General features: G+C 35.3%; 1 protein-coding gene across 6 annotated transcripts in view; it reads left to right on the forward strand.

The window, feature by feature from the left end:
• The window catches only part of LOC113231231 (protein lin-54 homolog), a 28,197-nt gene that overhangs the window by 300 nt on the left and 5,323 nt on the right, over positions 1-22,574 (forward strand). The window contains exons 2-20 of one of the 6 annotated variants that reach the window (XM_026465455.1): positions 199-346; positions 1,642-1,733; positions 2,216-2,344; positions 2,992-3,250; positions 3,873-3,988; positions 4,129-4,183; positions 4,570-4,694; positions 5,343-5,451; positions 6,507-6,598; positions 6,757-6,810; positions 7,086-7,194; positions 7,334-7,414; positions 9,884-9,951; positions 10,575-10,788; positions 11,545-11,741; positions 13,313-13,417; positions 13,704-13,803; positions 19,225-19,426; positions 20,401-20,512. In XM_026465455.1, coding sequence (XP_026321240.1) covers positions 199-346; positions 1,642-1,733; positions 2,216-2,344; positions 2,992-3,250; positions 3,873-3,988; positions 4,129-4,183; positions 4,570-4,694; positions 5,343-5,451; positions 6,507-6,598; positions 6,757-6,810; positions 7,086-7,194; positions 7,334-7,414; positions 9,884-9,951; positions 10,575-10,788; positions 11,545-11,741; positions 13,313-13,417; positions 13,704-13,803; positions 19,225-19,426; positions 20,401-20,512 — 2,367 coding nt within the window. Of the gene's footprint in view, positions 1-198; positions 347-1,641; positions 1,734-2,215; positions 2,345-2,991; positions 3,251-3,872; positions 3,989-4,128; positions 4,184-4,569; positions 4,695-5,342; positions 5,452-6,506; positions 6,599-6,756; positions 6,811-7,085; positions 7,195-7,333; positions 7,415-9,883; positions 9,952-10,574; positions 10,789-11,544; positions 11,742-13,312; positions 13,418-13,703; positions 13,804-19,218; positions 19,427-20,400; positions 20,513-22,574 lie in introns of all 6 variants that reach the window. The other 5 variants (XM_026465453.1, XM_026465457.1, XM_026465454.1 and 2 more) reach the window with 5 other exon arrangements.

Consider the following 22,574-nt stretch of genomic DNA (forward strand, 5'->3'; position numbering starts at 1 on the left):
TTATTTTTGTTGACTGATATTACTATCAGTTTTATGTGAAAAATTCTATATTAACTGTGTTAATTTTCTTTTAATTGGCTTTGTCTGCAGTTCTTTCACGGGATAACAAATTATTTACAGTGGCAAACGCATAATATCCATTTTAATTTACACATGTAAACATTTGTGGCCTATAATACTTCTGTTTCTTTACGTTAGGTGGACTTCGATCACTCTCAAGACAACGTTGTGAGTCAAGCAGACATTTCACTGGGTGCAGAGGTCCACGATGGAGGCATTCCAATGGAATTTGGGCATATTGAGGAGCAACCGATGCTTATGGACACCGGGAACGAAGAAATCATTGGTAAGCAATCTCTAGTTTTTTATAATGTTGTTGGGTACTGACACAAATTTCTTGGTTATTTAAGGATCTTACTTTATGTTATGTGACATCATCAACATGATTTAGTAAGAAGTGTGCTAATGACACCACAATTTAAAACACGCATTCAGCTGATGCATGCTGACAAAAGGGAGCCAACCCTTAGGTACTTGTTTTTATTTGCTATAAACAGTTAGAATTAAACATTAATTGCTAACTTTGCGCATTATTAGATAATATTTAATTGGAAATTAAGTACTTTTTTCTTTACTTGGACTTTATAGTAGGTGCTTTCACTATACAAAAATTTTTTTATAATAATAAAATAATAAATCTTTATCTCTCACATCTCAATCTTAGAATTTTTCATTCATTTTGTATGAAATTATAATTTTATTAAATTAGACCAACTTCTGCTGTACCAATTTTTTTCATCCTGTACAATGAAATAATCATCCTTATAAGAAGCTGAGTTAATCAGCATTGAAAAAAAATTAGTCTGTTTCATTAATTTTGTATGAAAGATATTTTATGAAATTTGACTAACTTCTGCTGTCGCAACTTTTTTTATCCTGAACAATGAAATAATCCATTTACGAAACTGAGTTGATCAGCACTAAAAAAATTTTGATCAAATATAATCATTTTTAATTTTTATGGACAACACACGCTTCAAAAAATAATTTACTATGCCAAAATTGTTTTCACAAAAAAATACTTAATGGTTCCTAAGACAGTTTCCATGTGTCTTGTAATGGTTTCAGATTTCCGCATACTGTTCCATTTAAAAGCAAACACTTTGTATACCAGCGATTCAGTATACTGCTGCCTTTATGTAGTTAATTTATAAAGTTAATGTCTTGGTAAGCATTGTTGTGTCCAGCATGTCCTAAGAATAATTTGTTTTTCTGAAACAGTTTGAATATTTTATTTATTGACTGATTATTGTTAAGGGCTTTTCAGATAGACATCCAATAAGTTGTATTAAGAATACAACATAATATTAAATAATTTTTCTGTTACAATAGCAAAATGATTATAGAAAAAAGAGAATTGTTATTATAAATTAGAATATAATATGTTCCCATTGTAATCACCAACTCCCATACAACTCAAATAGTGCCTTTGGAATTTGAAAATAGTGCTGTACCTCGGGCAGTATGGTATATGATAATGATATCAATGGCTTTACCAACATGCTCAAAAATACTGTGTTAAACAGTATTTTTGTACAGGTGTTTGCTGTATCCATCAACATGTTAATAATACGTATTCAGTTTCAGATTTCATGGGGGAACAATTCACACTGCAAGAGTACTCCACGCAGGATGACCAGATGGCTTCGATTACTCCTAATAATGACGCACAAGTAATTATGAAATTCCTAAAGATTTTTTGCTTTGGCTTGAACTCATACTTTCTCAAAAAATTTTGTGCAATGTTCCTACAGAAAATGCAAAATTAAGTCAGTACAAGAGTGATAGGCCCATCATGAATCAAGTCATTTTACAATCAGTGGGCATGGGCTTTCTCTAAAGAGATGTTTAGGCAGCACTGGCTCAATATGAGTTGACAACATCACTTTTTTCCAGTAATTTTGAATCTTCAACATGCAGGTTTCATCACAAAGTTTTGTACACCATTAGTTAGTACTAATAAACATTCTTAATAGTACGCAATTTAGAAATTAAAGCCAAATGTACATGCCACCACAGAGATTTGAACTGTCAATTTCTCTTGACAAGCAACCTATAGGGCTACCACTCCTTATCTGACTATATGTATATTTATAATGTGAAATTCTTTGTATAATATTTCTTGTTTTTAACTTTTACATTTTTGGTGCAACAGGAGGTTCTCACTTCGCAATCGGAGTCAATGATAGATCTGCAGTTTGAACCGCAAGCCATTTCAGTATCAGCTACGTCAGATGTAGTTACATCAGATGTTCACATGCAACCCAAGATTATTGCCGTCAAGGTAATCACTCAAATGTCATATCATCTGTTTAAAGGTAAAACCACATAAGTGACATTTTAAACAAAAAGTCTTTAATTTATATAGCTATGGTATGAATATCCACTATCTTTCTGCACGCGCTATAAACTCAATAAGAGATTTATCTGCAGAACGATGGTGATTTTCTTACAACAGGTACATAATTTGGAGATTTTTTGTAGATAATGTGACTTATGCGGTTATGCATCTTTAAGCAGACAATATTCTACTCAATTGTACATACAAGTTCATTTTCCTTAGTGTAATGCTTTGTTTCACCATTTAATATAAGGTGTCTAGTTAAAGACTGCGCAAACCGGCGAACGGCATGGCAGAGGACCTTCAATTTATCAATGTATATTTTATGCTATAAAAATTGAAATAAGGTATAAATTTCAATGTTCTGAGATGCAGAAAGAAATGCCCCGCGATGCTCTGAGGTCGTTCTCGGAGCATTGCAATTTATACGTTATTTAAATTGAAATGGCATAAAATACACCATTTACAGCCCATTTACAGATACAGTTAAAGCCTTCTCTGCCTTGCTGTCCGCCGTTTTGCGCTGACTCTCACTGGGCCCATGTATGAAGCACTGGAATAAAAAAAATTATGAAATTATTATCTTCCAGGCATCAACACCAACATTGCGACCAATCGCAGCAAAAAAAGAAGCGGTAGTGTTCTCCAGTGCAGTACCGCGGCAAATAGCTATAGCGCCTAAACCGCCGCGGCTTGACATGGCAAAGAAACAGTCACTAATACAAGGCAACAAGCAATACGCCATTGCTCCTAAACCCATGTCATTGGTTGGCAATAAGTCCATTAGCTTGGTGAAGAAAGTCACGCCTGCTGGTGTGCAGGCTACTTCTAAAGGCAATACTGTATTAGGTGAGATTGATTCATTGTTTGATGTGCGAGAGTAGTGTTGTAAATAATCTGTTTTTTGGAGATGAAAAAAATATCGTAAACGATGGTTTTTTTCTGGAGTAGGTTTTGTTTTCTAAAAGTATGAAAATAAAAATATAACAGGCATGAAGGGCATATTGTATTTTTTATATTGAATTTGGTACTATCCATGGACGGGAAATTCCCCAATCTAATAATTCTCCAATCACTTTTACTGGAAATTAGAAGTACAGTGTTACTTGGAAGTTCATATTTACAGTATTAATAAAGTAAAATAATTACAGTTAGTGTCTTATTTCTTTCAGTTAATTTTTTTTCTGAAAAACAACCAATTGTAAAAAAATTGGGGACTGTATGTTTTTTTTTTAATATGAAACAAACATTTTTTTTAAATTATTGTTTTAGTTGTTGGTCATTATGCGAGAGACACAAAAGACCAGCAGAGTCATTAAATAATGTATAAATTATTTTTTGCTTTTATTCAACTTTGTCGTAACATTTCTATCATCGAGAGTTCATTGTCGTGGGTAAACGCGACCATGAAATTGACGAAAAGTATTTTTTTACATTAGTATAGTAATTTGTAATTGATTTGATGTTGCAGCGCAAATTGGCAAGCAGCTGGTTATGGTGCCGGCGACCGGACAGAAGATCAAACTAGTGACGGCCGGTCCGGGTGTGCCCACTGTGCGCCTGCTCGGCGCTGCTGACGCAGAACAGGTAAAACCATAAAGTCTATGAATAGGTGGGGGAATATTAACCTTCATACCAATATTAGAGGATATCCATCTAGTCCTTACCCACACACTTTCCAAAATGATCTGCACAATAGTAATTCAACATTTATTTGTTTGTTTCAGGCACAACTGATCACATCTACTCAAGGAGGAAAAACCGTTAAAGTCCTACTTCAAGGTAATCTTTTTTATAATACCAAGTGATGGGACGAACAAGTCGTGTGCCTTGTGGCAAGCGACACGCCTATCCATAACAGTTGCAGCACCACTCAGAGCTTTAAATCGCAAAAATCTTAGGTGCACTGCCATACGCCCGTCACCCTGAAACATAAGTTGACAAGTCCCATGTGCCTGTAATTTCACCAGCGCCCTTAGACTTCCAAACCGGAACGCCGTAATGCTCACATTGCTGCTTGGCGGCAGAAATAGGTAAGGTGGCAGTACTACCCTGGACGAACTCTTTCACGAGGAGATCTACTGCTACTTAAGCTGGTAACACTAGACCATACTTGTAAATTGAGCCAAAGTTGGTAGTAACTCCCAATCTGTGGTACACGTGTGCAGGCCAGCAAAGCGAGGGCGCGACAGGGCAGACGCCCATCATCACCAAGGTAGCGGGCGGCACAGCGGCCACGCGACTTGTTGCTATGCAGCAGAAGACGGTGCCTATCTCCATCGGCAATAATAAGGTCAGATCTAGCTTTGTCTAGTACAGTTGCGAGAAGATGGTGTCATTTTGTGTGTGTGTTCCGAATGGTATATGAATCAAATTACCTCAGTAGTACCCACTCATACTCATAAATTACAAAATAATATCAAATGTTTTCATCGAGAAATAATAATATGCTTTTTATTGAATGTTAGAATGTTTCACCACCATGCTAAAAAGTCTAAAAAGGATATCCCAAAAAGGCTAAAAAGTCGTTGAAAACTAAATACAAAGATCCGACAACAAACACTTAGAAAAAAATCATGAGGTCCGCTGGTTCGTTCCGTGGCTTATTTGGCATAGCGTCTGGTTTGCTAGGAGACGTCGGTTCGAATCCGGCGAGATCGAATTTTTTTGTAAGTGTTCGGTATTTGTATTAATAATTATAATAATAATATATAGGAAATGAAACTATTTTTCCGGATTTAAATCGCGTATATTTGTTTTTTCAAACAAACCGACGTTTCGGGCCCTTTACAGGTCCCATGGTCACGGTTGACTGCATAATATAGTCAATAATAATATAGTTAGTACTTTACAATTTGTATTTAAAATATTCCTTGTTATTTGGCCCGTCTACTGATTCAAGATTAACAGTTCGACATTATAGGATGTATTTATTACGCAGATGCTGTTGACGTCTCCAACGAAATCTGGTATGAAAATCACAAAGAAACATCAAGTGATTACAATCAAATCGCCAACGCCCAAATTGTTACCCGCATCGACCACACCAGGTAAAATTATTACAGTATTTCTGTAAATACATATTATCTTAATGCTGGCGCATTCCATTCTCGGCGATATGCCCTTTTAATTGACCACTTCTCGTCAGTTGATAAGAAAAAAGTATTTTAAGGGACGCGCCACATTTAATCACATGGAAACGCCTCGAGTCGCCAGTAAGACCTTTATGGCCCATAAATGGCGCAGCCTCGCGCACGCACTGACAGCGCACCTACTTCGCGCGCAATAACACAACGTCTTGCTCACCTAGTATCAGAATTTAGATATATTCTTTGACAAACAGTATGTTTATAAGAAAATTTCTAAAAACTAATTAATTACTTATGAAACAATAGGAAATTATATAATGTTAATTACAAAGCAAATGCGGGCGGGCGGGCATTTGTGCGTGTGTGTTTGTCTGTCTATTTGTCTACTTTCAGAATTTGTTCAACATCCTCATAGCAGAGTGATTTCAGTCAATGTTTCACTTTTGAGTTTAGTTCTCTGATTGAGTAATTTTTCAAAGGAAATTCGATACTTATTTTGTTGTAAATAAAAGATGGAGAAATAATAATAATAATACTTTTTCTATCTCTACAAAATAAAACAGCAATTAAGAAGTACATAAACAATAATAGTAATTTTAGAACAATATTTTGTAGGAGCTGGTGCTTGCTATAGGTTTAACACCTGTGCTACAAGTCAACCCCAACCCTTGCAAATGAAACATATGTTACTAAGTAACATATACCAACCACAAATTATATTATATGTATGAGAGAAAAAAAAGACGACAGAAATTAGAATATTTATATTAAAAAAAGTTACGGTAACAGAAAAACCTTCGAGATAATTCTTCTATGTGTGTGTGCGTGCGTGCGTGCGTGCTTGATAATTTTATGACCGGCTTAATGCGAACCCGTGTTGATAAGTGTGATGACTCCCTTAAAAATTATTGATCTTAATTTAAAAAATGGAATTGATATTTTTTGTAGGCGTCACAGTACGTATGTCTTTGGTAAAATGTTTTTATGCGATTCTATAATATGAACGTGGTTCTCAGGGCCTGCTACAAAAAAACTCGTGATAACGACAAATCCACAGAACGTGATATTGAAAACAACACAGTCGGGCACTCTTGCGCAAGTCAGTCAAGTAAGTTGTTGAAATTGTAATACAGGTGCCGTACACTGTTAACTACATAACCCAAAAAGTATAGATATTTAATTTTTTTTACAAATCTTATTCCCATAGTGCTTAGTGTAAAGTAAAAATTTTTGAATAATTTATTTAATGGAAATTTATGTTTTCAGATTCCAAAAAACGCAAAATCTCAATTGCATCAAATTAGTGTTCCAGGAAAAGGCGTAAGTTCAATTAAATATAAACATTCCAGTACTAATCGTAAAGATATATAAGCTTTAATGTTGAGCCGACTTTTCAACTGCCTATTCAATTGCACGGTTCATTATCCACTGAAGCATAGTAGTCGTTATTTTGACATCTCGCTGCTTAATACAAAAATATATAACGAAATTGAACTGGTTATTTCAGAATATTTGTCTTTGGGGTGTAACAAGACAGAGTAGTTTAGTGTTTTACACTTGCTTTCAATCAATTCCATACATTCGACCTGTTACAGGTACAATACATACGCCTAGTGACGAATCCGACATCAACTGCCAAAACAACGGCCATTAAAACCAGCACTGCAACAACTTCCAAAACTTTTGTTCTTACTGATAGTAAAGGTAAATAATATGAAAAAAAAAAGTACAAAGAATTGGTAACAAAATCAAATATCAGGAAAATCACTTGTGGGAACTAAAAAGTGGAAGAAAGAAGTAGCTCAAAGAATCCAAAGTTAATAATTTGATAATTTTGTTGCAGGTAACTTGATACAGATGAGTGCAGATAAGATGGGCTCACAGCCCCCGCCTTTAGTCGTCACCAGCAGCGCCATACAGAAAAGTAAGTACCTGTCAAAGTGGATTAGGTTGTTCGTTTAAATAAGGATTTCTTCAACTGTGGCCCATCGACCCCTAAGAGCCTACCTAAAGTAATGCATTAGTATAAAAATTGGTATACAGTATGTTGTGAGTAAATAGCTACTGAGCGCATGACCTTTTTGAAATTTCACGCCCTTTGACGGCCATCCATTATTACGGGTAAGTGCCGTGGTCAACCTCTTTGACGTTCTAATCCAACGTAAGCAGGCAGCAACCGTCACATATTAAACTTTGCTTATATTCATAAATTTACATATATTCATATGTAAAGTTTAATCGCAAACAATCATAGCTGGTAAAAGCTAAATCTCATCTTTTTTATCTTTTCGGAAAGAGTCCATATTCTCTTTCTATTTTTGAGAGTATTTTTTTGTGTCCATGACTAAAAAAAGGTTAAGAAACCCTGGTCTAAATCGAGATTTTTTTAATAATATCAAGTGAAGGGACGAACAAGTCGTGCAAGATGAAAGTTATTTTAACAAAAAGTACAATGCAAATGACTGATGGAGCGCCTTAGCGGGAACAGTGTCAGTGGCATAACGTTCATAAAATCGTTGAATTCATACATATCTTTTTCTATTCGTCACGTTGTTACGCCAGTATGGGTATACGTTGTGTATGGAATGTCTCCGCTATTAATATTTTATTTATTGCATTTGTAATCCCGTGGTTTTCTTCGTAACAATACAATACAATACAATACAAAAATTCTTTATTGTACACCAAAAAAGGAAACAAATACAATACATAGGAAATGAAACTAATGCCTGCAAGGTTGACTGCAGTCAACCGTGACCATGGGACCTGTAAAGGGCCCGAAACGTCGGTTTGTTTGAAAAAACAAATATACGCGATTTAAATCCGGAAAAATAGTTTCATTTCCTATGTGTAACAATCGCGAAAACCTAAGAACTCGATAAATACAATAAAATTAAATTAAAAATAAGCGGTGGTACAATGGGCGTCTTATCACTTTAAGCGATTTCTGCCAGACAACCTTTGGATGGAAGTAATTATATAATTCAAAAGAAAAAGACGGCGGTGTATGAAGAATTAGTAGTCAATAGATAAAAATCGATAAATAAATGCAAATATACATATATTTACAAATAATTAATAAAACCAATACATATATATGAATATCGTAAACTACTAACCATAAATTTTACGAAGGCAAAATGAGAAGAATAAGGGCTTGAAGATGTAAAAAATAACTAATAACTATTGGTTGCTAAAACAACTCATCTTTACTGCTACACTATAGTTCATAAAGCTTATTATGAAATGATTTTCCAGTTCTTAGGTTTTCGCGATTGTTACACATACATATATAGATACATACATAGGAAATGAAACTATTATTTTAGATAAATTAATTGTAATAACCAAATTATAATAAGAATAACTAAAATAATAAATTTAATATTTTGGTTATTTTGCTAATGTAACGTAATATTGTTTGCTGAAATACTTCCTCTCCGCACTGTTTTGGTGGATAATGGGCCTAATTCAATAATGGGTGTACAGTAAAGTATTTAGCTTAACTGTACGTTAAGGAGTTTTAAAAGTTCAAATATATATATTTGGATATAATTTACTTATTTTAGGGAGATCAACAGCTTAAAACTGACTTCAGTTTTAAGCTAAGTTTTAATGGTAATAATAACAACTAAATGCCAATTGTAGGTCCTAAATTTGGCTTAGTCGTCATACGACCTATTCGCTAAATGACCTATAGTCGTAAAAGTACGTAGTCGTGGTAGCCTTCATTCTGAAAATGCCTTATTCGGGGAGTATCCTATTCTACTTAAGATTTATTCGTGCAAAGATTTATTCTTGAAATACCTCATAGTGTACATAGGAACCTTAGTGAATAGGTACTTAGTGCACAATTTAATTCAACATATCATATATAAAGAAGAAAAACCGTAGTTGAAAGCTTCACTACGAATCAAACGAGTGTTTGTACGAGCATGACTTCGGCAAGTCATACTCGTACTCGTATTAAACAGGTGAATGATATTACAATTTTTTTTATACTTGTATTATTTATGCTCACTAATATAGGGTATTAAAATTATTGCACAAAAATGAACACATCCTTAATAAACGCGGGAAATGTTTCAAGTTCCGATGACATTCGTCGAACATTAACTTTTAGAAAATGGAAAACTGGAATTCAAATTAAACATTGACGCGAATACCTAAGTTTATAAGCAAAATTGGAGTTTTCTCTATTTGAAATTATTTGAACTTAAAATCTAGAACATTATTTAAATTAAAGATATTCGAAAATTCTCTGAAAGTTGTTTGGTTGGTGTCAAGCTGGAGGGAATTTTATTGTATCGTGTTTATATTCGTGATATGAAATAAAAAGCAAATAAGTTGCGATATCGGTGGTGAAAGTGTTGTTTTCTTTGTGATGTTCCAGTAACTTCGAAGCCGCAACAGAAGTTAGTCCGAATAGCGCCCGTCTCGAAACCCACACACGCAACCATGGTGAGTTGTAATAATATTATTAAAGTTGTAAATAGGTATACTATTCTTTCAATATAAATATAATGTGTACAAGTTTAAAATAACGACATTAGTGCCGTGTTTCGATATTCGAGAAACGATCCTTTTTTTAAATAAATTTTTCCCGTTTTTTTTGAAGTTTTAATTTGAAATATTTTTACGAAAAGTGTTTTCTCTGTATGTTCTGTTATTTGGTTTTTCTTAGCTTCGCAATTATTTATGAAAAAAAGCGTTATTGTGAGATTTAAACATCTTTGAAGACGTTGACTTCGAAAAATTAACTAAGGTTATTTTTTTAGACTACTGCACTCAGATGGTGATTTAGACTACTGTTGTCAGATTTCCACTGGCATTTCTTAGTCTGTTGTTGCTTCTAGTGTTCTCAAAAGATTTTTGGGGATCAATATTAGACAACATAACTAAAGCACTTGTGTTATGGACATCGGAAACAACGACGGTACCACAAACACCCAGACCCGAGACAATTTAGAAAAGTTTTTTATACTTTGAGCCGGCCGGACCTCAGAGATCGTGACACCACGAAAACCGGCCACTTGATTACGAAGGTTGTTGGAAAGAAGAGTGTTAAGTATAATTAATTACAGCAGCAACATTCTCGCGGGCAGAGCTTGCTGGCTCCCCTGTCCCCCGCGGTGGCCGATCCTGTGACCTTGCAAGACGTGAGCGAGATCTTGGAACAACGCGGCATCACACCAGAAAGCGCCTCGCCGCGTGACCTACCGTCTCTCGACGACACGGAGCCTGAGCATCATGAAGACATACACACTGAAGATCATCACGAACCGGAGAAACACTATGGTGAGCTTTAGCATGTGTACTTCTATATATATTTCTATATATATTTCTATATATATTTCTATATATATTTCTATATATATTTCTATATATCTATAAATGCATTTAGTACTACAGGCGCTTTGTATGGAGTCCCGGCTTCAGTTCCCGGTAGAACCAATTTAGAATAATAACATCTCAGACCAGGCAAACAACAGTCAAGTATGCGATTATAATGCTCGAGAACGTGTTTCTTTTTAACGGACTTCAAAGAAAAGGAGAAGGTTAATTCTCAATTTGACGGAATTTTTTTTTATGTGTATCAGTGGCGAGATTTCCATATAACGTGATTCCGACCGGCTTGCCGAAAATTTTCCACGTATTATCAAGACTGTACTCTAGACGACGCGCGTAACCCACCACTTAAAAAACTTATGTTTAAAATATTCAATTTAATGCAAGGTAAAGGAAATTTTGTTAAGGTAAGTGTTTTTTTGTTGTGGATCGGCCTTCTCGCCACTGGTATGTATGTATGTTACGCGATAACTCCGGTTTGTGAACCGATTTTTTGTTATAAAGAGGGTACCTCAGTAGTGGTCCCTTTTAAAATATTCCTCCTCTAATGGTGGCAAACTAGGGGATGAATCCAGTTTCGCGCACTTTCCGGTTACCGATTTCAATAAAACTTGGCAAATAGATATAATTCCACGCACTTTTGAGGTCGGTTTTTGTGTTACTCTGTACTGAGATTATAAGTCTTAACCGTTTTTACTCTTACAGAACCAGATTCGAAAGCAGCATTGCGCGCGTTAATAGCCGACGCAGTGGGCGAGGACGCCAATGAGCAAAGCTCATCGCCGACTCGTGAGTCACACGATGACAGTCACATGCACGACAATAGTCGAATACACAACAGCGGCCTCATGCACGATAATCTGCACGATGTCCATGAAGCTGTTGAGTACGACAGGGTACAGGTGAGCCTCTTCATAGTAGATATATAAAAATAAATATTACGCACAATGAAAAAAGGCTTTTTTATAATATCATAGAGCATAGAAATAAACGGAGAAAAGTTAGACCTTGTTAATAAAGCAGTCTTCTTGGGAGTGACCTTAGATAGTAAATTTCAATGGTTTCCACATATATCTACCTTGGCCAGCAGATTAAGCTCCGCTGCATACGCAGTCCGCAGAATACGTGAGCTTACCGATTTTAGTACTGCTGGACTAGTTTACTTTAGTTACTTCCATAGTATAATGTCCTACGGGATTCTCATATGGGGTTAAGCGGCAGACATTCAAGCTATATTTGTATTGCAAAAACGAGCGATTCTTTCTGTGTACCATCTAGGCTCTCGGATTTCTATCAGAGAAAAGTTTAAGGAGACTGGTATCATGACTGGCATCACAGTACATTTACTCAAATATTTTATATGCCCGTAAAAATATACATCATTTCAATAAGAAAGAAGATACCCATAATATTAACCTTAAGTCCATACTCATGGTACCACGATTTCGTTTAACCAAGGTAAACAACTCTTTTATGGGGAACTGTATACGTTTTTACAATAAGATTCCGGAGCATCTGTTAAGTTTATCATTTCCTAAGTTTCAAAAGTACTTTAAAAATATTTTGATCGAAAAATCATATTACAAAGTTGAAGACTACGCGTTAGATAAAGATGTATGGAAAGACGACACGGCTCCAGAATCCACACAAATTTGATTAAATTGAATTGAATAAATAATCTTTGACTTTGACTTATCAAGAGACGGGACGAACAAGTCGTGCGCCTGATGGTAAACTACACGCCTGTCTGTAACAGTTAAAGTTCTACTCAGAGCTTTAAATTGCAAAGATCTGAGGGGCACTGCCATTGCGCCCGTCACTCTGAGATATAAGTTTACAAGTCCCATGTGCGTATAATTTCACTAACACCCTTGGACATTACTGCTTGACGGCAGATATAGGTAAGGTGGCAGTACTACCCTATATTATTTAATATGAATTAATTGATATATCAATAATTATAAACTATAAAATAGGCAATATTAATTAATTATAAACAAACCTGTTAAATGGTTCTATTATAAATAAGGACTATGGAGTATATTGCCGTCGCATTCTGCCATAGCTCGTAATACCTAAGAACGCGCCAAATATTAAGAAACAAAAATACAAAATAAATAGGGAAATTGCTTGTGAGGTTTTCATTGTACATATTTTCGTCGTAAATATCACATTACGAGTATATAGGCGGTTACAAAAACGTACGAGAGCTTTCAGCTAAAAAAATATTTACTAAGCGCCATTTAGCGTGTGGGCAAAGGCACAACTATAGACAAGATATTGGCTGGTATCCCGTGTTGCGACTACTTGTAAACAAAGCAAATAAAATACTTGTAAATAAAGCCTCTTTATGTTTGCAAGCAGCCGGTAATCAGACGCCTGTGGGCTATAGTATACCTTCCAACATCTGAGAGTATTTATAGCATGAAATGGTTATGTTTGTTTGTTATGGTATATTATACATTGTGTTTAGACCGAGGACAGTAGCAGCGCGGAGCAGGACCACCCGCTGATCGTCGTTCCGTCATTCATGAAGCGAGACCACTCGTTGCCCTCGGACCATGCCGCTTACATCACGGTACGTCTCTGACACATGAACTGTTAAAATATTTCATATTGCAGATAATTCCTTGTAAATTTTGTCATGGTGTTCTTAGAGCATGGTGTGAAAATTTTCAGGCTCGTTAAAAAAGTACATTTGTATTAAAAGAAAATTCCCTATATCAAAGAAACAAAATTCATTTCGAGTCACTACCAAGAAGTCCAGAACCAAACTAGAGAATTAGGCTAAAAGTTTGTAAAAACAGTCTAATTAAAAAGTAATAGAGGCCTATAGACATATAAATTAATTGCTAACGTTACAGGATGACGCAAGACGAATGAACAACAACGTGTTAAATGTGGAAGTGGAGTCTTTCAACCCTTATCAATCGCCCGACACGCCGCCAGCTCTCTCAGAATCAGGTAACAGAGTTTTATTATTAACATGGATTTCCACAAAGTGCCGTCTTAAGTATCGATACAACCTCAAATGGCTTTGGTTGATTCAGCATAACAGTGAAAGTGTTGAATGAATCGATTTGGAAATAATATATAGTAAAATTGGGGATGTACATAGATTAGTAATAACGCACACACTCAACATAGCCCCGCACTAGGGAAACCCTGTGTCGCGGGTGCCATGGACACACACATAGACAACCACAAATTACACCCAAACTCACGAGAGAAATAAATGTAGGTCATACAAATATTTCTCCCGGCCCGGGAATCGAACCTGGGGCCTCTGCGTGGCAGTCCGGCGTGGTAACCGTTCGGCCACGGAGGCAGTTGTTTGAGGCAATTAGTATACGGTGATTCCTAAAAATTTTCACAGTATAAAAAAAACTTATCTCGAAATTTCACAAAAAAACTGCTCTATTCAATAGGTACTTTATACATATTAATAATTTATTTATATCAACTGAACTAAATAGAACACGTATAGTATACGATATATATTTTTGAAATGGCTTTTATTTCGTTTGTAAAAAAATAAATGATGAAATAAATCTAGGGTCGCAATAGAACCGATTCAGTACGGGACAATTTTGAATTCGAGGTGAGGTAATATCGACTCATTACCTAATACATTTCGACCCCTCAGACGTAAAGTATCGTATGTCGAAATTGCCAAGTTTACAGGGAAGCGTTTTAAAGTTCTGAATTCACTGAAACGAACATAACACGTGACTTTAGCATTTCTCAGTTTTATTCGGCAAAGCTCATTACTCACATAGAGTATTATAAAATCCTAGATATCGGTTATATGATCTATGGTGATCACTCTTTTAGTAAATTCAGAACTTTAAAACGCTCCCCTGTAAACTTGGCAATTTCGACATACGATACTTTACGAAGGAGGGGTCGATTTGTGCCCAAATTCGTGCACGGTAACCATTACACGCGTTAAATAATATTGAATTTGGTATATTTCAATATTTGAAATGTCGTTTTAAAAAACTTTTGTCGACTAAACTCACCGACTGCGCTGGATAAGGGAGTCACCACACGTATTGGACAAGGAACCGCAATAAGCCGGCCAGTAAAAGCTCTTGTTTCACAGCTGTGCTTACGGTCCGTACGGACTGCCCGCCTGCGGGCCATCCGCATGCGTAGAATCTGCAGGGCTCTGAATCGAGTATTTAATTTATTGCGGATATTCACGGAAGACAGTCGCCTACAATGAAACGCGGAACATGTAGGGGGAATCCCCTAGCGCCGGACAGCACATAATACCGGACAGATCACGTCCAAATAAATATAATAATGCTCTCATTTGCTCTAGTTTATAGAAGGACGTTAAACTTAACGGAAAGAAACCCCTCGCGGCGTGTGAGGCCTTAGTCTCGCTCGATACGATTTATTGATGACATATTACACATTTCGCGTGTAAAACAGTTGCATCTACTAATACTGGAAACATCATAAATTACTATTTCGAGAGATTGCGCGTATTGCTTTTACTTTAATCATTGGTAAGTACATTTTACATTGAAATACTTGTGTGGCAAATATATTAATAAACGTTTGTATAGGCTGACAAAACTAACATCTGTTAGGAAACTTTATGTACTATATACACTGTAATAAAACAACATAAAAACTTGCCATATGAACCTGGGGTATTACGTAGAAGAAGAAACTTTAGCATAGCGCTGGTATCAAAAATCAAAACTACTGGGGTTAGTAGTCAGTACAAATACAGGGCCTCATATCTATATAATAGTTTAAATTGAGAACTGGATCTGTACAAGAAAATAGTTCGTGGATGAAGTTAGCAATTACAAAATGGCTCGAAACTAAATCATATGAGCAATTATTATTACAAGTTTGAAATATATGTATAAATAAATTAACAAGTAAACGTAAAATTTATAGTATATCAGTATGTACATCATATATATAAAGTAAATATACACAAATCGAAATTTAATTTACGGATATGTTTATATAAACTTATAATACAACTGTTATGTTAGTAACTTCTTATACAGCGTGTTGAATTGATATTGGGATTTGTCTTGTCTCATCAGTGCGGATTTTCATTGCTCCAACTATGTAAATTGTGAAGATTTAAATAGCCATCTTCCTGGCATCACTTTGGACTGTGAATTGGAGGAATTTCTAAATTGTATCGACTACGCACACGTGCCATTGAAATTCCAAGAAATTGCAACACATAACCTTTTTTCGGCACATAGTAAAAGTGATTATTATGAACAAGAACAATAATCAAGAATTTTAATCTTTCTTAGAAATGGTACCAATATTTTTGGCGCCTAGTTTTATTAAAGTATTATACCATTTTGGAATCTTGGTTAGTTGCGTCAATTTTTAAAAAAACTTGCCGCAGTGGTGTCCATACTTTTTTTTTACAAAACGATGAGTGAAAGTCGACTGAAGGTAAAAAAATTTCAAAATTTTAAGGAAAAAAAATATTTTGATGGATTTTTGTGTAAAACTGCAGGCATTCTAGGGTTTTTAAGAGTTGTGGTAGACAGCAGTACTACTTAGGTGGCCGTTAAAATTAAAACATCAGAAATATCTGAAAAAATGTGGTCGTGGTGATTCAAAATATCATTAAGGGAGTAAATTTTCGAAGAATAACAATTTTTTTATCGTAATTGAAAAAAAAAATGAGATAGATTTTTTTCTTATTTTTCCTCAAGTAGTTATGCGCAGGTCCACCCTCCAGCGCCCGCTTATCGTTGAATTTTGGGACACGCTGTATATGAGACAAGCAATTGAAATGATACTATCTTACATGGTATGACAATGTAATGTAATTTTGGATATTGTACGTCTATCGGATGGATGACACACATGTACACATTCACACATTCCACACAATTACACACCTACAGATACATATACACATACTTGCACTCACACACGGTAACAATTAGGTTAATCTATTTTTTAGTCTGAAAAGTTAAAAAATTACTGTAATTAGTGAAATTTGTATTAGTTGTAACACCAATTATAGTAGATTAGTTTTAGTAGAGAAGGTATTATGTTTCATCATCTTAAAATTATATAAGAGCAAGATTACGATTAATATTATAGAAGAGTGGTGTTTCCTAACACAGGCCCTAACAAGCCTAAATGGAAACGTCCGCCCCTGTACTATGTATGCCCTTTAAAATGAACGAATAAAAACATTTTTTTTTAACGTTATTGTAATCGAAATTTTACATGGGTATGGTGTGTCCCTACGTTCGGACAATATCTGATTCCCTAGTACCGGGCAAGTATATTTTTACCCATACAAGTTTCCTAGTAGGGAGACAAATCTTATTTTGACAAAATGGTCTATGCTATGTAATTTGTTCCACTAATAGAGAATAAACAAGGAAACGTGGAGCTGAAAAAAGTGAAAATTTTGACTGATTCTCCATACAAACGTTTAGAAGAAAATAAAAAGAAAAAAAAATAAAAGAAGACGGTAATCGCAAAATTAAAAAGACGAAAGACACACGAAAAATAAAGAAAACAAAAATAAAACCGGTTGAAAAACAGCTACAGAAGTACTACTGTGTTGTTTGTTGCGAAGACTGCGAAGAAGACTGGATTCAGTGTGGCTCATGTAAAGAATGGGCACATGAAACCTGCGCGGATATCCCACGGGGCTCAGATCTCTGTGTTTGTTATTTTTTGTAAGTTATCTTTAAATTGTTTTCACTAAATTCAATTATTGTTTGCGTTGATTTAATGGCCATGTTTCTTAAAATTATATACATATGTTAGATTATATTATTTTAAATGTTGAGTACATTATGTTTCAGCATGTTTGCTGCATTAATGGAAGATTATTGACTAAGTTTTTATTTCAGAAATCTCGATGTTAACGGTACTGTCCGGTATAAGGGGTTTGAATTAATACTTGTCCGGTACTAGTACCAGTTTCCAATGATACCAAAAACCAGATCAATGATTAGTTTCTTTTTTAGTTGTTAAAATTGTTCGATAGTTATCTATGTTGATTTATTTGAATGTCTAATATGATTGTGTATCTCAAAATGTTACGTGTCGTAATAAAACATGATCTAAATTTGTACATTCTTTGCAAAAACTTAGGTGTCCGGTACTCGGGGGACTCCCCCTACCGAGCAATCCACGTCACTGTAAAACGATGCTCTAACATATGATACTCTGCGCGGACGTTCCGCAGATAAATTCGCACTGCTCTGAAAATCTTATGTCGCGGAAGCGAAATGCGTAATAACGTCTTGTTAGTTTTTATTTCATGGCCATAAAACTTTTTCTGACTGGCTTAAGCTGACTTCGCATTTATGTGCCTGGTGACTACAAGTTAAAGATTAACATTAGCAATTAATAAGAAAAACACGATTCTTGTCCCGGCGCGCGATTTTTTCATATTTCCTGCAAATATTGTGGTCTATAACATAAATCAATTAATGTTAGTGTACAGTATAAACTTTGCAGAGAAAATAAATATTATTATAATTATTAGATACCTGCTTTCATATCCACGCGTGTGCTGGCATCTCGTCGATACGACGTTTCAGTCCATTTTACGTAGAGTTAGTAAATTAGTGAAACATAAGCATTTTATAATAAGATAATTAAATTTGAAAACTTTTGATTTACGACAAATATTAAGTTGTAAAGAGTATCCGCCCACAAACAAAGTGTCGTGTTAAAATCCGGGCGCTAACCCATCTCTGATCACGAATAGACTTACAATTTGACGAAAATAGTGTATTATAAGTTCGATTCAGATTTTTATATTGTATACATTTATTTATTTTATATTGATGATGATGATGATGTAAATAATTCGTTTCCGTCAAGTACGTTACATCCACTAGTGTTTCGTATACATATAGATTGTTGTAGAATCTATATGTATACGAAAGTTTTGGCAGTTTTGATAAGGATTCAAATTTTTATTTTAATGTATTATTAATCGTCGATGAGTGTATTCAATACATAATCAATTTGACGACCTCCGTAGTCTAGTGGCTTGCTCACAGGTTTTCCGAGTGTCGCCATTTCTGAGGTTCCAGGTTCGATCCCCGGCCGGGCCAGTGAAGGAAACTATCTTTTCTATATAGTCTCGGATCTGGGTGTTTGTGGTACCGTCGTTATTTCCGATTTCCATTACATAAGTGCTATAGGTACTTCCTTTGGGATCAGAGCAACGTATGCGATATGTCTAATATTTATTTATTTATAATTTGATTTCCTCTTTAACAATGAGCAACTATCAATTTATATTAATTAAAACAAACTGATGGTTGCTTATAGAAGAGTATAGTATACAGAAAATACAAAACCAAACGTTTTGAATGATTGAATTTTAATGCATAACAGATCTAGTATCAACAGACCTAGGTCTTCGGCCGCGTAAGGCGTGCAACTGCACGAAGTCGCAGTGCCTGAAGCTTTACTGCGATTGCTTCGCCAACGGGGAGTTCTGCAACGGATGCAACTGCACCAATTGCCATAACAATCTCGAGAACGAAGAGTTGCGACAGAAGGCTATAAGGGGATGCCTCGATAGAAATCCGAATGCGTTTAGGTAAGTTGCTGCGAAGTATAAAAATGACTCAACTATTCTTTAGTTAAAAGAAACTGAGATTTGAGAGGAGTTCCTATCGTTAAAAGTTGTTTACTTTCGTATACTAATATTGTCTGTAAGAGCTCTTTCACTCGGCCGCGTTTTACGTAACGCGACTATATTTCCTTCCTTGTGAAAGTACTTCCAAGAGAGTACTGCCACCTTACCTATTTCTGCCGCCAAGCAGTAATGTGAGCATTACTGCGTTCCGGTTCGGAAGGATAAAGGTGCTGGTTAAATTACAGGCACATGGGACTTATCAACTTATGTCTCAGGGTGACGGGCGTAGTGGCAGTGCCCCTCAGATCTTTGCGATTTAAAGCTCTGAGTGGCACTGCAACTGTTAAGGACAGGCGTGTCGCTTATCACCAGGCGCACGACTTGTTCGTCCCGTCACTTGATGATATAAAAAAGAATACCATAGTAGAAATGGTAAGACCGTAAAAATGCGTACGTAAAAGTGTGAAAACTCAACGCCGCGTACAGAAAATTCGTGTTTAAGGTTTTGTATGTTTTCATATCGTTGGTGTTTAAAAAGGTCGTAAGCGGTATTTCGAAAAATTGTTCAGCGAGGACGTTTTATGTTTCATATTTTTTTCAAAATATGTACGTCCTGTTTTAAATTCTATTTTGGATCTTAAATTTAATTAAAACCAAAATTGAATTTTATATCCGTAAGGTTTTGTCTCTTCTGGCTCTCCTCGTCTTAATTCCATTACATTGGCTTTTGGGACTTTGTTGAAGTACCTAAAACAAGCTCTACAGAGAAAGGCGTCTAAAATTAGACAGAAATGTTTGCGGTACAGTCAAGAGCATAGATAGCAATTTTGACAATCGACGTTTCACGTTAAACTAGCGAGGGTGCACCTCTATGTAGCACCGCCCATTTTTTTCCGTATTCTTTTAACTACATTGTAGTTTACTTTTATTTTTAGACCCAAGATCGGAAAATCGAAAAGTGGCGGGCCCGAGATCGTTCGGCGACATAATAAGGGCTGCAACTGCAAGAGGAGTGGCTGTCTTAAAAATTACTGCGAGTGCTACGAGGTAATTAATTTCTCTAGTAAAGAAAATGTTTCAATTATGTTTTTAAATGATCGGCTTTGATCAGATCGCTCTTTTTCCTCCAAGAGGGAAAATATTGCATTTGTAGTATCTTTTTTAATGACATTTGCGGGGTTGCCAGTTTTCATAAAATTTAATAGTCATAATTGTTGTTGTCCACCATTGACCTACCAACAAATGGACGTCGGGTCTAATACAAAAACCACGAAAAAAATGTTCGAAGTTAACCTATACAAACGTAGTGACATATAACAAAATATAAAAAACTAAGGGTCGTATTCTAGAACTCTACTCAATGCTCAAGTCAGGATTTGAGCAGACTTGAGTATGAATTCAAGCACTGGAAATACGACCCTAATGGCAAGAACTTGAGTATGATTTTCAGTGCTCACTGCAATACTCAAGTCCTGACTTGAGTATTGAGTAGAGTTCTGGAATACGACCCTCAAACATTTAATTTAAATTGTAACGTCATTGCAGTATTGCCCAATTTTGCTTGCAACAATTTAAGGACTCAAAAACACCATATTCAGCTTCTACTGGAAATTTAACAAAATGCACCATATTTAGCTTCGACTGAAAATTACTTGAACACAAGAGTAATGGAGTAGCCTTTATCGTAAATATTAATTAATTTTTATATATATTATTACATTGACTTACAAATTAATGGACGACGGGTCTAATACAAAAACCACGAAAAAAATGTCCCAAGTCAACCTATTCGAAATTTAAATTGTAATGTCATCGCAGTATCGCGCTGTCAGTAGAACAAATGAAGACTAAAGCGGAGTGTCGCGCTCTGTATACGATTTTAGCGCCTTACAAGTGCGGACACTTTTTAGCGCGGACCCGACGTCCATATAATTGTAAGTCAATGTATTATTATGTCGAATTTTGTGCAAATTCACTTAAAGAAATAAAGTGTTGGGCAGATACAAATATTACTACAAATGTGAAAGTAAACGTGTACTATAAGAAATGTACTGATATTCCAACTAAACGTAAACCGTAATTCCGAAAACCGATTTAGTTTAGTTTTGTAATCTTCCTAAAAAATACATTTGACATTTTATTTCGTTAGCTCGAGTTAAACATCATTAATAATTTTTTTTTAAATAAGATTAAAATCAAAGGGACTCTATAGTTTCTTTGTTCTAAATATTTCAATCGCTTATGGTTCGAACAATTGAAAATGACCAAAAAGTTTATATAAGCTTCTTGAAATTGACGTAATGGGTCTCTTTCCATCTTTTACGCATGCAATGTGTAGAAAAGCGACAGTTAGCTATTTGATTATGTTGTGTCCTTTTGTAATTTATATTTACGATTCATTTATATATAAATTAAATACGACGAAACTGTACAAAATAACACTTTTAAATGAGAACTGGTAACAATATATTTGTTTAGTGAAAATATGATACAAAATCCTGTTTTTACACTTTACTGCGGTAATTTTTACAAGTTATTATTACGTGGTACTGCATGATTGACAACCGCGCTGTCACTCGAACAAATGAAGACTGTTGCGCGATTGACGCTCTGTATGCGATTCTAACGCCCTTTAGGTGCGGACACTTTTTAGCACGAACCCGACGTCCATTTATTGGTAGGTCAATGTTGTCGATAGTTTTTTCGATAGATTGTGAAACAAGGTAATATTTTACCAAAAATGTTTGAATTGTGTACTTTAAATGAACTTACAAATATTGACATTTTAAATGAACCTGTGCCCAGCAGTTGGACAATTGATGGGCGATGATAATTCAAATGAAACAAGTTCGGCTATTTATTGCATAAGTGTAACCTACATTCAGTCGATAGTAGATAGATATATTCGTAAAGACGTATCAACTTAAATTTATACTCGCTAAAGACATGACTGCTAAAAGCTTAAGAAACCCCGATTAAGTACTACCAGGCACAATTCCTATGACTAAACGCTTCCAAAACAACTTTTATGCAATATCTGGAAAGATTTTTAATAAGCTACCGTGTCATTAAATAACTTCCTTTGATTTATTTCAAAATAGAACTGCGC

Source organism: Hyposmocoma kahamanoa, unplaced genomic scaffold (genome assembly GCF_003589595.1).
Source record: "Hyposmocoma kahamanoa isolate Upper Pololo Valley unplaced genomic scaffold, ASM358959v1 65, whole genome shotgun sequence".
NCBI lineage: Eukaryota > Metazoa > Arthropoda > Insecta > Lepidoptera > Cosmopterigidae > Hyposmocoma > Hyposmocoma kahamanoa.